At 39.7% G+C, this 14,400-nt stretch overlaps 1 protein-coding gene across 1 annotated transcript in view; it reads right to left on the bottom strand.

The window, feature by feature from the left end:
- The window catches only part of GALNTL6 (UDP-N-acetyl-alpha-D-galactosamine:polypeptide N-acetylgalactosaminyltransferase-like 6), a 2,113,891-nt gene that overhangs the window by 434,478 nt on the left and 1,665,013 nt on the right, over positions 1-14,400 (bottom strand). Inside the window, exon 6 of the mRNA XM_006882210.1 lies at positions 109-294. Within this exon, the coding sequence (XP_006882272.1) occupies positions 109-294 (186 nt within the window). The remainder of the gene's footprint in view (positions 1-108; positions 295-14,400) is intronic.

Below are 14,400 nucleotides of genomic sequence, written 5' to 3'. Positions count from 1 at the left end.
GATGTAACTGTGCCCCAGCCCCTTCCAACCTCTGTACGGTGTGAGGATGTAACTGTGCCCCAGCCCCTTCCAACCTCTGTACTGTGTGAGGATGTGACATGCACTCACTGAGCAGTGGGGGCAGCCAGTTCACGTTGACCTCGCAGTGGGAGTCCAGGAACGTCAGTACTTCTCCTCTGGCCATCGAGGCCCCCAAGAGCCGAGTCCGGATGAGCCCTTCCCTCTTCTTGGTGCGAAGAATCCTCACTTTGGAAAATCGGGACATGTATTCTTCTAACTTATCCTTCAAATGTTCTGAGAAGGAAAGGGAGAATGTATGGAGAAAATGCAAAATGTCAGCCACAGTCGAATTATTCATGAGCATTTATGCATAGCTTAGCATTTTTAAAGTCCTTTTTTTCCTCTCCTCATCTAGAGGGAAGATATCCGTAATATTTTATGCTTAAAGAATTTTATACTTGATATGTTTCAAAATGCTTCATAAATTGCAAATAGTGCCCTCATTTGAACATAGTAGAAGCCAGTGGCGACACACCAGAGCTCTATGCATTCTTGTTCCTATTGCCACAGGCCCCCCTCTTTATCCTGGGTAGCATTTGTAAGGTGAGGTTCAGGCCTTTGGTTCCTGCCAAATAGTATATATTAAAAACAGAGAGCACTTTGCAATAGGGTTTAAAAGTTAAAAAGTGTTAAAAAGAATGCATGGGAAGCGACAAAAATGAAAAATAGCTATCAAATCACCAAGAAATAAAACAGATTTTCCTATCACAAAACTCAACACCATTGAGTAGGAACTGACTCATAGCTGAATCTCCACTGAGGTTTGTATGGGAGAAGCTTTTTTATCTTTCCTCTGAGAAACTGCTGGTGAATTACACCTCTCAAATTGACACCACCATGGGTTAGCAATGTCATTCCCCACGGACTGAGTTACCTGAGCTTCCTTCTAACACAAAAAGTAAAAGCAAAATAGTTTGCAAACTGAACATCTGGCATCTGATTTGAAATGGAAAGATGTCTGACTTGCTATTAATGAAAGGAAAAAAGTAGATGGAATACTACATCGTAATTTAGAATTTGACTATTTAATATTGTTGTTGTTGTCGTCTGTGATTGAGAGAACAAACACAGAGCTGACCCTTCTGTGGGTGTTTAGAGAAAAATTCACAAGAGGAGTTTGCCCATCCAACATTAGAAAATGAAAATTTGGAATTGTCTTTCTGACAAGCTAAAAAAAAAAAGAGTAGGAATAATCAGATAACTTATTTACAGAAGGAAAATATTGCCTAGTTGCTGTGATAATATGCATCAATCTCTCAGTTCTCTTCTTTGTCAAGGAAGTGTGGTTTCTGGCTTGCTGTGGGATATGCACTTATATCTTTTTGATCCCTTGCTTTCACTTCCCTGTGTCTATGACATTATGAGGGTTTTGCTGAAGCTTCTAACAAGCATTGTTTAATATTCACTGAGATGAAATTTAATATTGCGTGTGCCCTGCATTTTTCACTTTTCACCCTTTCTCTGCATCAAAGCCAATAACTTATTAAATTTCTTCCCATGATCCATAGTAATAAAGATTCATATAGGGTTTATTATTCTTCCTCTGCTATCAAAAGAGCTGTGGAAAAACAGTGGCCTAGCTGCTAACTGGAAGCTTGGCAATTTGAACTCCCTGTCCTCTTCATGCAGTGGTGGACTAGTGGGTAGGGTGTTGCATTGCGAACCCAAAGGCACATGGTTTAAATTCACCAGCTGCTCTGTGGGAGAAAGATGTGGTAATTCTTTTGCAAGGATCTACAGCTCCCCAAACCCAATGGGGCTGTTCTAACTCTTGAATATGGTGTCTGTGAGTGAGAATGGCAGAGGGGTTTGCTTGTTTCCCTGATACTCGATTTGTTGTTGTTATTGTTACGTGCCATTGAGTCCCTTGCGACTCATAAAGACCTAACCAAGAGCCCTAAATCCTGCTCTATCCTGTGCCAGCCTCACTGTCTCTGACACATGTACTCCCATTATTACCCCAATCACTGAATCGATCCATCTCATCTAGGGTCTTCCTCTCTTGTGCTCTCCATCCACCCTCCCAAACACGATGTCCCTCTCCAAGGACTGATCCCTCATTGCAACATGCCTAAACTATATCAGACAAAGCTTCAGAATCCTTGCCTTTAAGGAGCAGCCTGATACGAAGTTTAACAGATGTCAAAACTACTCTGCATTACAGTTTCTCTAATTTCTTTTTTGTGTATTAAAATATTTAATTTTTCTTGTAAACTTATGTATGCCGTTGTTGCTTATAGATTGGTCAATTACAAATACTTTTTAACTCCTAATTTTCATTACAAAACATTTAAGAGCTCTAGTGACTTAGTGGTAAAGGATTGTGCTGCGACTCAAAGCCATGTGGTTCAAATCCACCAGCTGCTGTGCTGGAGAAAGATAAGCAGTCTCTTTCTATGTGGTTTAGAGCCTCAGAAAACCCACTGGAGTGTAGGTTAAGAGTTGATTTCAAGAGAATAGTACATCACAACAACAATATTTCAAAAGGGCTATTTCACTCATATTATGGTCACTTCTTTATTGTTCTTGCAGCTATCAGAGATGCAGAGACTTGTATTTTGGTGGGCACTCTGGAGTTGACTGTGACTCACAGTGACCCTGGCATTAATAGACAGGAATCTTGCCCTATCCAGCCAGATCCTGTACCACCCTCATGACCTAACAACCATGCTTGAGTTCACGAGGCTACCAAAGAAAGCAAAGATGATAGAATTTAGAGTCAGCATAGGGCTGGTGGGGAGGATTGTGATAATGATGTTTTCTGGTAGGTCATGCGAGGTCCATACACATCGATCCTACTGGTGACCCAGAGATTATGCCCCTCTGGCAGTTTGAGTCCATCAGCAGCAACCCAGGAGAAAGATGGACAGATTTGTAGCCTTGAAAAACCTAGTGGAGGGTCATCTATAGGCCAGTTTGGACTCAGTGAAGGCAGAGTTGGCTTTGTTCATTTGCTTGCTTGTTTTTAGCAGTGCAACAGTTAGCAGAAAGGCTAGTGGTTGGAACCCACCTGTTGACTCATGGGAGCAAGACTTGGTTGGCTACTTGCTCCCCTAAAGTTTACTGTTTGGTGCTGTTAAGTTAGCTGTGACATATAGTGACTGTATATGTACAGCAGAAGGTAATGCTGTTGGGTCTGTACCATCCTCCCAATTCTCTCATGTGTTAGAATCTTGAAAGGTCTGTGTTCTGTCATGACTTCCTGCAGTACATTATATTAGCCTGTTGTTAAAGCCACTATGACAATCTATCTCAGAGGGTTCTTCTTTATCGTTGACTCTCTATTTACCAAATGTGATGTCCTTCTTCAGTCCTTCATGATAACACAGCCAGAGTACATGAGGCAAAGTTGTTTTGTCCTCACTTCTAAAGAGAACTCTGACTGTACATCTTTGCAAGACATATTTGTTTGCTCTCTGGCAATCCATGGTCAATATTCTTCACTGACACCATGGTTCAAATGCATCAATTTTTCTTAGTTATTTCTTCTTCACTGTCCAGCTTTTGTTTGCTATGAGATGGTTGAATATATCCTGAAGTAGATAAGGGTCACCTTTTGTTCTGAAAGTGATATTTTTGCATTTTAACATCTTAAATAGAACGTTATGCATCATAAAAATTATACTATAGAAAACCTTATGTGGGACTTTCTAATCTGTCACATTGGGGTGTCTGTAAATTGAAATAAACTTGAGCAGATTTAACAACTACAGTTGTAATTTACTAGACATTGGAATCTGCAAATTGCTAATTTACAACATAAATGAATTTGTAAATCAGTTGTTGGAGACACAGAAGGCGTGGTCTCAGGCAAATAGCATTGCACAAATCGTTGGAATTGGATATAGATGGAAAATATTTGTGGAGCTTATAAGTATGCTGTCCTCCCACCATTGTTCCTTTGCCAGACGTACTTCTCCATGAGCCAACATGGCTGTCAGGGCACATTCTCTGTTTTCTCTCTGCCCTCCACGGATGAAAGAAGACTTTCTTTAGCAAGAGGAGGAGCAATTCTCTAGAGTTGCTAAAAAAAGATGTCACTTGAGAAGATGGTAATTTCCCAAGTGTTCTAAAAAAAGAATCCAAGGGCTGCTGCATCACCTATGGTAATTGTCCCTCCGGATTTAGGCTCAATTTATTTTCATTTATAGGAAATTCTTTAATTTGTAGAAAACTCTTTTATAAGAAATTCTCAGCTCCCAGAGGCAGTTATTTCTACATGCATCCTTTCTTGATCCCTATTTGAGTCTGTATATTGTTTACATACAAAAGTTCATTTTAATGTGGAGAAAGGATTGATGGTGTAAATTTACAAAGAACAAGGGATTTGACCCCCAGAAGTTTCCCACTAGTAGTCTGGATCAGTTCCTCTGGTTTGTACTTGGCGGTGATAATTAGATTGCTTTGCCTCAGAATAATGATCTGGTTGACTGCTTTCTGTGAGCAGGGCCGTCCTCTCAGTAGTTTAGTTGTAGCTTATAATTATCCACAACTCACAATGAAGGCAGGTATCATCAGGCTAATTAGCAAATTAGACTCTTACAAAGGAGCGGCTGATGAGAGCAGAGATAGCTTTAAATGGAAAATATTTTGTAATTCTCTTGTTTGAGCCGTTTTAAGCATGGTTTTCATTCCATTTCTAAGACACTTTAAAAATGATTTAAACATGTTTTTATCATCTGTGAATTCAAGCAGACAGCCACGTCTTTCTCCTATCAGGGCAGCTTGTGAGTTTGAACCACTGACTTTTTGGTTAACAACTGGTTAGAACAACTGTGCCCCCAGAGCTTCTTCCAGTGAGTTTATTACGGCTGAAATCCACTGAATAGGATTCCAAAGACCTGGAAGAATTAATGGAATTTTTAAAATTCCAGGTTTTGCCAGAGTATCTTACAATTGTGTGGGAATAATAATAAAATGGAAATTGTATTCAAGTGAAATTTTGGTGTCATACCATTCTTGAACAGTAAATTCAGTAGTTTTCTGTGATTTGTTTTCCTCTTTCCCCACAGATATTATTTCTGCTTCATATGCTTATAGGGAGAAGACACTGTTAATTATTTAGTGATTTCAGTGTTTAGGGTGGCAATAGTTCTAAAAAAAAAAAGTACTGATGAAGATTTTTTAGTTAGCTCTAGTGGCCTAGTGGCAAGAAGCTGTACTCCAATCCTGAAGGTATGCGGTTCGAATCCACCAGCTGCTCCATGAGGGAAGGATGGGCAATCTCCTCCCATGTGATTAACTGCCTTCAAAAACCCATCAGATGGTCAGCTGTGGATCAGTTCCAACTTGACAGTACACAACACCACCACCACCACAATGATTTGCATGCTGAAAAGAATTCAAATACAGCAATCTAACTCTTACTGCTGATTACTGCTCAAATATGTTTGGGTAGTTTAGTGTCTGGGGCTGTTGAGTGGGTTTCACCTCATAACGACTCTGTACAAGAGACGAAATCTCGCCCAACCCTGTGCCATCCTCACAATTGCTGCTGTACCTAAGTCCATGGTTGCAGCCACTATGCCAATCCATGTTGATGAAGATATTCCTCCCCTTCACAGACACTCTGTTTTACCAGATCTGAAGTCTCTTTCCAGGTGCTGGCCCTTCCTGATAATATGTTCAATATATGTGAGATAGGGGGAGTTCTAGTGGCCTGGTGGAAAGGAGCTGTCCTGCAACCTCAAAGGCATGTGGTTCAAACACACCAGTTGCTCCATGGGAGAAAGATGGACAAGCTCCTCCTGTATCATTTACTGCCTCTGAAAACCCACTCGAGTTACAGCTATGAGTTAGTTCCAACTTGATGGCATGCAACAACATGTGAGATGGAATCTCATCATTCTTGGTTCTAATGAGTATTCTAGCTGCATTTCTTCCAAGACAAACTTGCTTGACCTTTTGAGAGTTCATGAAATGTACCATAATCTTTGCCACCACCACAATTCAAGGCAGCAAATTTTCTTCAGTCTTTGTTCTTAACTTCCACTTGCATAAAGAGGCAATGAAAGCACCAGGGATTGGTCCAGACACACCTCAGCCCTGAAAGTTCTATCTTTGCTCTTCAACACTTTAAAAAGGTCTTTTGCAATAGATTTGTACTTTGCACTTCACAGCTTGATTTCTTGGCTGCTATTTTCATGGTTGTTGATTATTGATTCAAGTAAAATTAAATCCTTTGCATCTTCTGTCTTCTCTGCATTTGCTTTATGTTGCCATTGGTCTACTTTGTGAGGATTTTTGCTCTCCTATTATCAGATGTAATCCGTACTGAAGACTTTAATAATTACCAGTTATTGTTGTTGTTGTTGTTATGTGCGATTGAGTCGCCTGCGACTCACAGCGACCCTATGTACAACAGCCCTAAACTCTGCTCTGTCCTGTGCCAATCGCACTGTCTCTGACACTCCCATCCCAATTATCCCAATCACTGAATCAATCCACCTCATAGAGGGTCTTCCTCTCCTGTGCTATCCCTCCACCCTCCCAAGCATGATGTCCCTCTCTAAGGACCGGTCTCTCCTCACAATATGTCCAAAGTATGTTAGACGGAGCCTCAGAATCCTTGCCTCCAAGGAGCCACCCGGTTTAACCCTCTCCAGGACAAATCTGTTTGTTTTCCTAGCAGTCCATGGATTTCAATACTCTTCTCCAGCACCACAGCTCAAAGGCATCAATTCTCCTTCTATCCTCCTTGGTCATTGTCCAACTCTCTGATGCATAACAGGTGATTGTGAAGAACATGGCCTGTATCAGACGCACCTAAGTGTCCAAAGAGACACCATTGCTCTTCAGCACTTTGGAGAGGTGCCTAACAGCAGACTTTCCCATTGCAATGCACCTTTTAATTTCCTGGCTGCTGGTGCCAAGACTGTTGACTATGGAGCCAAGCAAACTAAAGCTGTGTACAATCTCAATCTCTTCACCATCCATCCTGATGCTGCCAATTGGTCCAGTGGTGAGAATCTTTGTCTTCTTGACATTGAGCCTCAATCCATATTGTAGGCTGCAGTCCTTGACACTCTGCAGCAGGAGCTTCAGGTCCTCCTCAGTTTCAGCAAGCAGGGTTGTGTCATCCGCATAACGCAGATTGTTGATAAATCGTCCACCAATCTTGACCCCACATTTCTCCTCATAGAGCCCAGCCTCCCGGATAATCTGTTCTGCATATAGGTTGAAAAGGTATGGAGATAGGATGCATCCCTGGCATACGCCCTTCCCAATTTTGAACCATGCAGTGTTCCCTTGCTCTGTTCTGACAACTGCCTCCTGGTCCAAGTATAAGTTTCCCATTAGAACGATCAAGTGTTCTGGGATTACCATTCTTCTCAGAGTCAGCCACAGTTTGTTGTGATCTACACAGTCAAATGCCTTTGCATAGTCAGTGAAACGCAGATAGACATTCCTCTGGTATTCCCTGCTTTCAGCCAAGATCCATCTAACATCAGCTACAATATCTCTAGTACCACGACCCCTTCTAAACCCAGCCTGGACTTCCGGCAGTTCTCTGCTGATGTGCTCTTTCAGTCGTTTTTGGATAATCTTCAGTAAAATCTTGCTTGCATGTGAAATCAGTGAGATTGTTCTGTAGTTTCCACATTCGGTTGGGTCACCTTTCTTTGGGATAGGAACAAATATCGATCTCTTCCAGTCAGTTGGCCAAGTGGTCGTTCTCCAGATTTCTTGGCACAATTTGGTGAGCACGTCCAGGGCAGCATCTGTTAACTGAAATATGTCGATTGGTATACCATCTATTCCTGGAGCCTTATTTTTTTGCCATATCCTTCAAAGCAGCCTGAACTTCTTCTTTCATCACCATAGGCTCTTGCTCATATGTTGTTTCATGAAATTCTTCTGTGTCTTCCAATTCCTTTCAATAAAGTGAATCAGTATATTCTTTCCATCTTCTTTTAATAATTACCAGTATGTACTTCAAATCTTCATTTTCTGCAAACAAGGTTGTATCATCCTATATCACAAGTTGTTGATGAGTCTTCCTTCAATCCTGATGTCCCATTCGTCATGAAGTCCAGATTCTCAGATTATTTGCTCAGCATATAGGTTGAGAGTTGGACAATGACTAGGGAGGATAGAAGGAGAATTGATGCCTTTGAGCTGTGGTGCTCGAAAAGAGTATTGAATGTACCATGGACTGCCAAGAAAACAGATTCATCCTGGAGAGGGTTAAACCAGGCTACTCCTTGGAGGCAAGGATTCTGGTTCTTCGTCTGACATACTTTGGACATGTTGTAAGGAGGGACAGGTCTTTGGACAGGGACATCATGCTTGGTAGGGTGGAGAGACAGCTCAGGAGGGGAAGACCCTCTATGAGGTGGATTGATTTGGTGACTGGGGTAATTGGAGTGGGTGTGTCAGAGACAGTGAGATTGGCACAGGATGGAGCAGGGTTTAGGGCTATTGTACATAGGGTCACTATGAGTAGCAAGCGACTCGACCGCACATAACAATAACAACAACAACAACATATAGGTTGAATAGGTCTGATGATAATGATGTTGTTGTGTGTTGTCAAGTTGCTTGCAACCTATAGTAACCCTATATACAACAGCCCTGAAACCTTCTCTATTCTGTGCAAACTTGATTGCCTCTGACACAGCTACTACTCATTACTTCAGTCAATGTAACACTTCATCTCATTGAGGGTTTTCCTCCCTTGTGCTGTCCACCCACCCGCCCCAAAGATAATGACTCTCTCCAAGGACTGGTACCTCCTTTCAACATGCCAAAAGTATGTCCGATGAAGCCTCAGTATTTTTGCCTTCAAGGAGCAGGCTGGCTTCACCCTCTCTTAGGCTGAACCTCTTTGTTCTCCTGGCAGTCCATGATGTGTTCAAAACTCTTCTCCAGCACAACAGATCCAAGGAATCAATTATCTTTCTATCATCCCTAGTCATTGTCCAGCTCTCTGACACATAAGAAGCAATTGAGAAGACTATGGCCTGGATCAGGCACACTTTAGTCTCCAGACTGACATCATTGCTCTTCAGTACTTTGGGGAGGCTCCTGAGAGCCAACTTCTCCAATGCAATTCATTTCTTGATTTCCTGGCTGCTGGTATCAAGAGTGTTGACTGTGGAGCCAAGCAAACTAAAGCTGTTTACAATCTCAATCTCCTCACCATCCATCTTGATGCTGCTAATTGGCACAGTGGTGAGGATTATTCTTGATGTTGAGCTTCAATCCATTAAAGCTCCATTCCTTGACCTTCTGCAGCAAATACTTCAGATCCTTCTAGGTTTCAGCAAGCAGGGTTGTGTCATCTGCATAACACAGGTTGTTGATGAATCTTTCTTCAATCCTGATGCCACAGTCCTCCTTTTCCATCCCAGCCTCCCAGATGATCTGTTCTGCATATAGATTGAAAAGGCATGGAGACAGAATACATTCCTGGTGTACATTCCTGATTTTGAATTATGCAATGTCTCCTTGCTCTATTCTGACAACTGCCTCCTGGTCCAATTATATGTTTTGCATAAGCACAGTCAAATGTTCTGGGATTCCCATTCTTCTCAGAGTTAGTCACAGTTTGTTGTGATTCACACAGTCGAATGCCTTTGCATAGTCAATGAAACACAGATAGACATTCCTCTGGTACTCTCTGCTTTCATCCAAGATCCATCTAGAATTAGTTATAATATCCCTTGTAGTATGACCTTTTCTAAACCCAGCCTGCACATCTTATAGCTCTCTGTTGATGTGCTGGTCCAGTCGTTTTTGAATACTTTTCAGTAGAATCTTGCTTGCATGTGATATTAATGATATTGTTAGATAATTTCTGCACTCTGTTGGGTCACGTTTCTTTGGAATGGAAATAAATATAGATCCCTTCCAGTCAGCTGACCACGTGGTTGTCCTCTAGATTTCTTGGCACAACTTAATGAGCACATCCCAGGCACCATCTATTTGTTGAATGCAGCTTGAACTTCTTCCTTCATCATCACAGTCTCTTGCTCATACATTTTTTTTTTCATGAAATTCTTTTGTCAGCTAATTGCTTCTGGTACAATAACTCTATATACTCCTTCTATCTTCTTTTAATGCTTTTTCATTTAATATTCTGCCCAAAACATCCTTAAGTATTGCAACTCATGGCTTTAATTTGTTTTTCATTTTTTTCATCTTAAGAAATCCTGAGCGAATTTGGCCTTTTTAATTTTCTAACTACAGCTCTTTGCACATTTCTTGTCTTCCCAAGCTGCCCTTTAAAATCTTTTGTTCAGCTCCTTAATGTCTTGATTTCTTCACTTTACTTTGGCTTCTCAGTGTTCTTGTGCAATATTCAGAGTCTCATATGACATCCATCTTGGTGTTTTCTTCTTCTCCCCTCTTTGTAATGATCTTTTGCATTCTTCCTGCAAGCTATTCTTGATATCCTCCTACAGCTCATTTGGTCTTTGCTCATTGGTGTTCAAGGTCTCAAACCTGTTCCTGAGATGGTTTTGAAATTTGAGTGGGACAGACTTCAGGTCAAATTTTGTTTCCTGTGTATTTAATTTCATTTTCTTTAGCTTCAGCTAGAACTTGCATATGAGTAGTTAATGGTTTGTTTTACAGTCAGCACCAGGCCTAGTTTTCACAGCTGACATTGAGTTTCTCCAGCAATTCTTTCCATAGATGTAATAGGTTTGATTCCTATCCATACCAGCAGGTGAAATCCATGTGTATAGTCTGCATTTGTGTTTCTTACAGAGGTATTTACAGTGGATAAATTATTGAATGTGAATAATTCTATCATTCCATCTCCAGCGTCATTTCTGTTGCCAAGTCCATCTATTCGTATTACTGATTCTTCTTCTGTTTCCAACTTTTGCGTTCCAGTCACCTATTCTTATTAATGCATATTGATTGCATGTTTGATTGATTTCTGACTGCAAAAGTTGGTAGAGATCTTCGATTTCCTCCTTTTTGGCTCTAGTGTTTGGTGCATATATTTGAATGATGGTGGTATAATGATAGGATACACAAAGATTCACACCTTTCCTGATTTTAAACCATGCATGACTCCTCCTTGCCTTTATCAAATAATTGTCTTTTTAGTTGGTATTTACAGTCCATATGAGAAAATACAAATATTCTGCAATGCCTATTTTTTACCATATTATTTGTAATTCATTATAATCTACACAGTCAAATGCCTTAGCATGGTCAGTAAAATACCAGCGACCATATACTGATATCCTGTGGTTTCAGCCAAGATCCACCTAAAGTCAACAAGGACATCCTTCATTCCACATCCTCTTCTGAATCCAACTGTCAGAAGACAGTTCTGCATTGATATAATTGCTGTTGTTTATGTTTGTTGTTATGTGCTGTCGAATCGCTTGTGACTCATAGCAACCCTATGTACAAGAGCCCTAAACTCTGCTCTATCCTGTGCCAAGGTCACCATCTCTGACACACTTACACAGACCACCCCAATCACAGAATCGATCCATCTCATTGACGGTCTTCCTCTCTTGTACTGTATGTAGGCATTTTAAAAATAATCATCAGCAAGGTTTCACCTGCATGTAATGTTAATGCTATTGTTTGATAATTTCCAAATTCTGTTGGATTGCTATCCAGTTTTATTTTTCTCAGTCCTAAGGTGATGGGAAGACATTAGGCGGCATAAAGAGGTCACTTTACAGTACAAAAGCAACAGTTAAAGTTTGAATATATCCAGAGATGTCTTGGAAGAATACCTCCTTACTTAAGATTACAGTTGGTCACAATGCTAAGGTGTTCAGGTCTACTCTGAAACACATGGAAACACTTTGAATTGTAAGTGAATTGACAGCAACAGCTTTCTGGTTTGTTAGTTTACTTACTTTGATGTGTTTTAAGATGAAATGATATGACTGTCTTTCATAATTGTTCCAGTTCTATATTTCTCAGATTTCCTTTGTGAAGTTTTATATAACAGTGCAATAAAATCTTATCAAGTATTTACTTGGTTTTTTATGGGTTTGTTTGTTTGTTTTTTTTCTTCTTCTTCTTTTCAAAAACAACCTGATGATTTGTATTTGGTATTTGGTGCCTTAATTCTAAAAATGTCCAATTAAAATAAAGCTAACACACATCAGGAGTTTAATCACAATGCAAACTCTAGGGTGTTTCCTTTGGTCAACACAGCATCTGTCTAATCTCCTGTAGTTCACTGTCTATAAGATATCACTGATGTTCAAATAACTACTTTGATGCATTGCAATGCATCAAAGATATATTTCCACTTAGTGAATTATAATTATTATATCATAAAAAATATAGAACAGTGGAAAGTTTTCTAGTCCGTCTTTGAGGATCTCTTTCCAAGAGTGTAGACAATGTAATTTTGGAGCATGACCAGCGATGCCCAAGGAAAGAGTTACCCTTAGACCAGTCCAAAGGCTGCCCTAAGCATCACAGCCCACAAGTGAAAACTAGCAACTCAATATTTGCTTCTTACCATCTCCTTTGAATTCCTTAATTTACACCTCAAGGGGAGCCTAAAAGGGGCCAGAAGACACTATTGATCTGGAGATATGGATTTCTATATTTTCAAAAGCACCTATGGAGATGAAACACCTTTGATGTATATACTTTGGTGTTGGTAGGATGTAGTAGAACATAATTTTAAGATTATATAGAATATGTGCTAGTTATTATGGCTAATATCCATAGATTCTGACATGAAAGTGGTAATATATACACACATAAACATAAATCTTTGTAAATTTTCTCATTAATACCTGCACAAGTATATGCTATTAACTGCAACTCCAAGAATTCTAGGTAACCTGAGGTCTTTATCTCAGTGCCAAAAGTACATAATAATTAGGGAGTGTAAAATATTCTTCACAGTTTCTTAAACTGGTTGGCATATGTCATGTGTATATTTTGATCCAAAGTGGATAATGTTAAGAATGACTGTCTACTTAATAAAGTCCATTGAGACTTTCCCCCTACATTTACGAATAAAAACAAAGATTTCTCTAGCTGAAGTCTAGAAAGTTGCCAATCTTTGTGTCCTGGATGACTGCACTATATTTGCACCTTTGGGAAGCACTGAAATGCAGACATTTCACACTTCTCCCTAAATGCAAAAAGATAAAAGTAAAAAGAAAGAAAGAAATGGAAAAAAAATCGTTCCAGAAAGTAAGAAGTACTAAAATCATATTCAATTAATTCTATTATGATTTCAGCTAAATCTCTGAATGTCCTGTTTTATATTCTTTTAATATGTAAGGCATCTTACATCATTTGAGAACTAGCTGAGGACATGAGAGTTAAATAAACACATACAATGTATCCAAGATAATACAAGGAGAAGAGTAGAATTAAAAGGCTACCATTTTGAAAGCCCAAATGAAGTAATGCATCTAGCTATTACAGGCTATTAGAACCACAAAGGGAGAGAAAATTGGTTATGACTGCTGATGAAAAAAACATCCCACATCTAAGAAGCATTTTTCAAAAGCATCAAATAAAAATTTGATCATGCCTTTAGATTTAACTACCAATTTATAAGAAATAATAGGGTGAACAAATAATGTAAAATGACACATTAGAAATAGAATCAGCAAAATTCAAAGTACAGGAAACTTTGCCAGACAAATTACTTGGTTTCTCTCACAGACAAATTATAAGGGAAGGAAACAGAAGTCGGAGAAGAATCCGAAAGATTAAAAGATTATAAAAACAGAAACCAACAGACTTTTCTAGAATTTACTGGTTTCAGTCACAATCTGAAGATTTGTTATGGATCCTCAAGCAAGCAAAGAGCAGAGGAAGAGGAAATTGCAACTGGTCACCTGGGAACTGGTCTAATGCTCACAGCTGGGTCCTGTTTGAACTGAATCGTATTGCAGAGCATTAAGAGTAGATAAGGCTGCTGTGAGACCATGGTGAGGTGAAGTAGAGGCAAGAGCACTGTGGAAATCACAAGAATGTCCAAGACACCTTCCTCTGTTGGTCAAAATGAGAGCCTTCTACTTTTTACCAATTCTCTTTTATTCCCTCATTGTTGCTGAGTTAGAACTGACTTTTGGCTAATTCTCCTGTGGGTTTTCAGAGACTGTAAATTGCATGGGAGGAGACTGCTTAGTCATAAAATTGTTCTCCCTTTCTGATAGCAGCTAACTTAAAGCAAATCTGTACTTCATTAGACCCCTCTCCAAAATATCTGACTAAAATGAAGCACACGCTGAGGTGTTTAGTGGTTTCCTAAATGATGGGTATTCTTTTGAAATGAGAAAGCAATCTGCTGAGGTACATGTTTGTTCATTGTGACCTTTGAAAAACACAGTCAAACACAAATAAACAAACATATTTATAAGATAATGGCATATTAAAAAT

The sequence above is a fragment of the Elephantulus edwardii genome, unplaced genomic scaffold, assembly GCF_000299155.1.
Source record: "Elephantulus edwardii isolate Elephantulus edwardi_28Jun2011 unplaced genomic scaffold, EleEdw1.0 scaffold00018, whole genome shotgun sequence".
Lineage (NCBI taxonomy): Eukaryota > Metazoa > Chordata > Mammalia > Macroscelidea > Macroscelididae > Elephantulus > Elephantulus edwardii.
The sequence above is the reverse complement of the archived record's forward strand: the minus strand, read 5'-3'. Positions and strand labels throughout refer to the sequence as shown.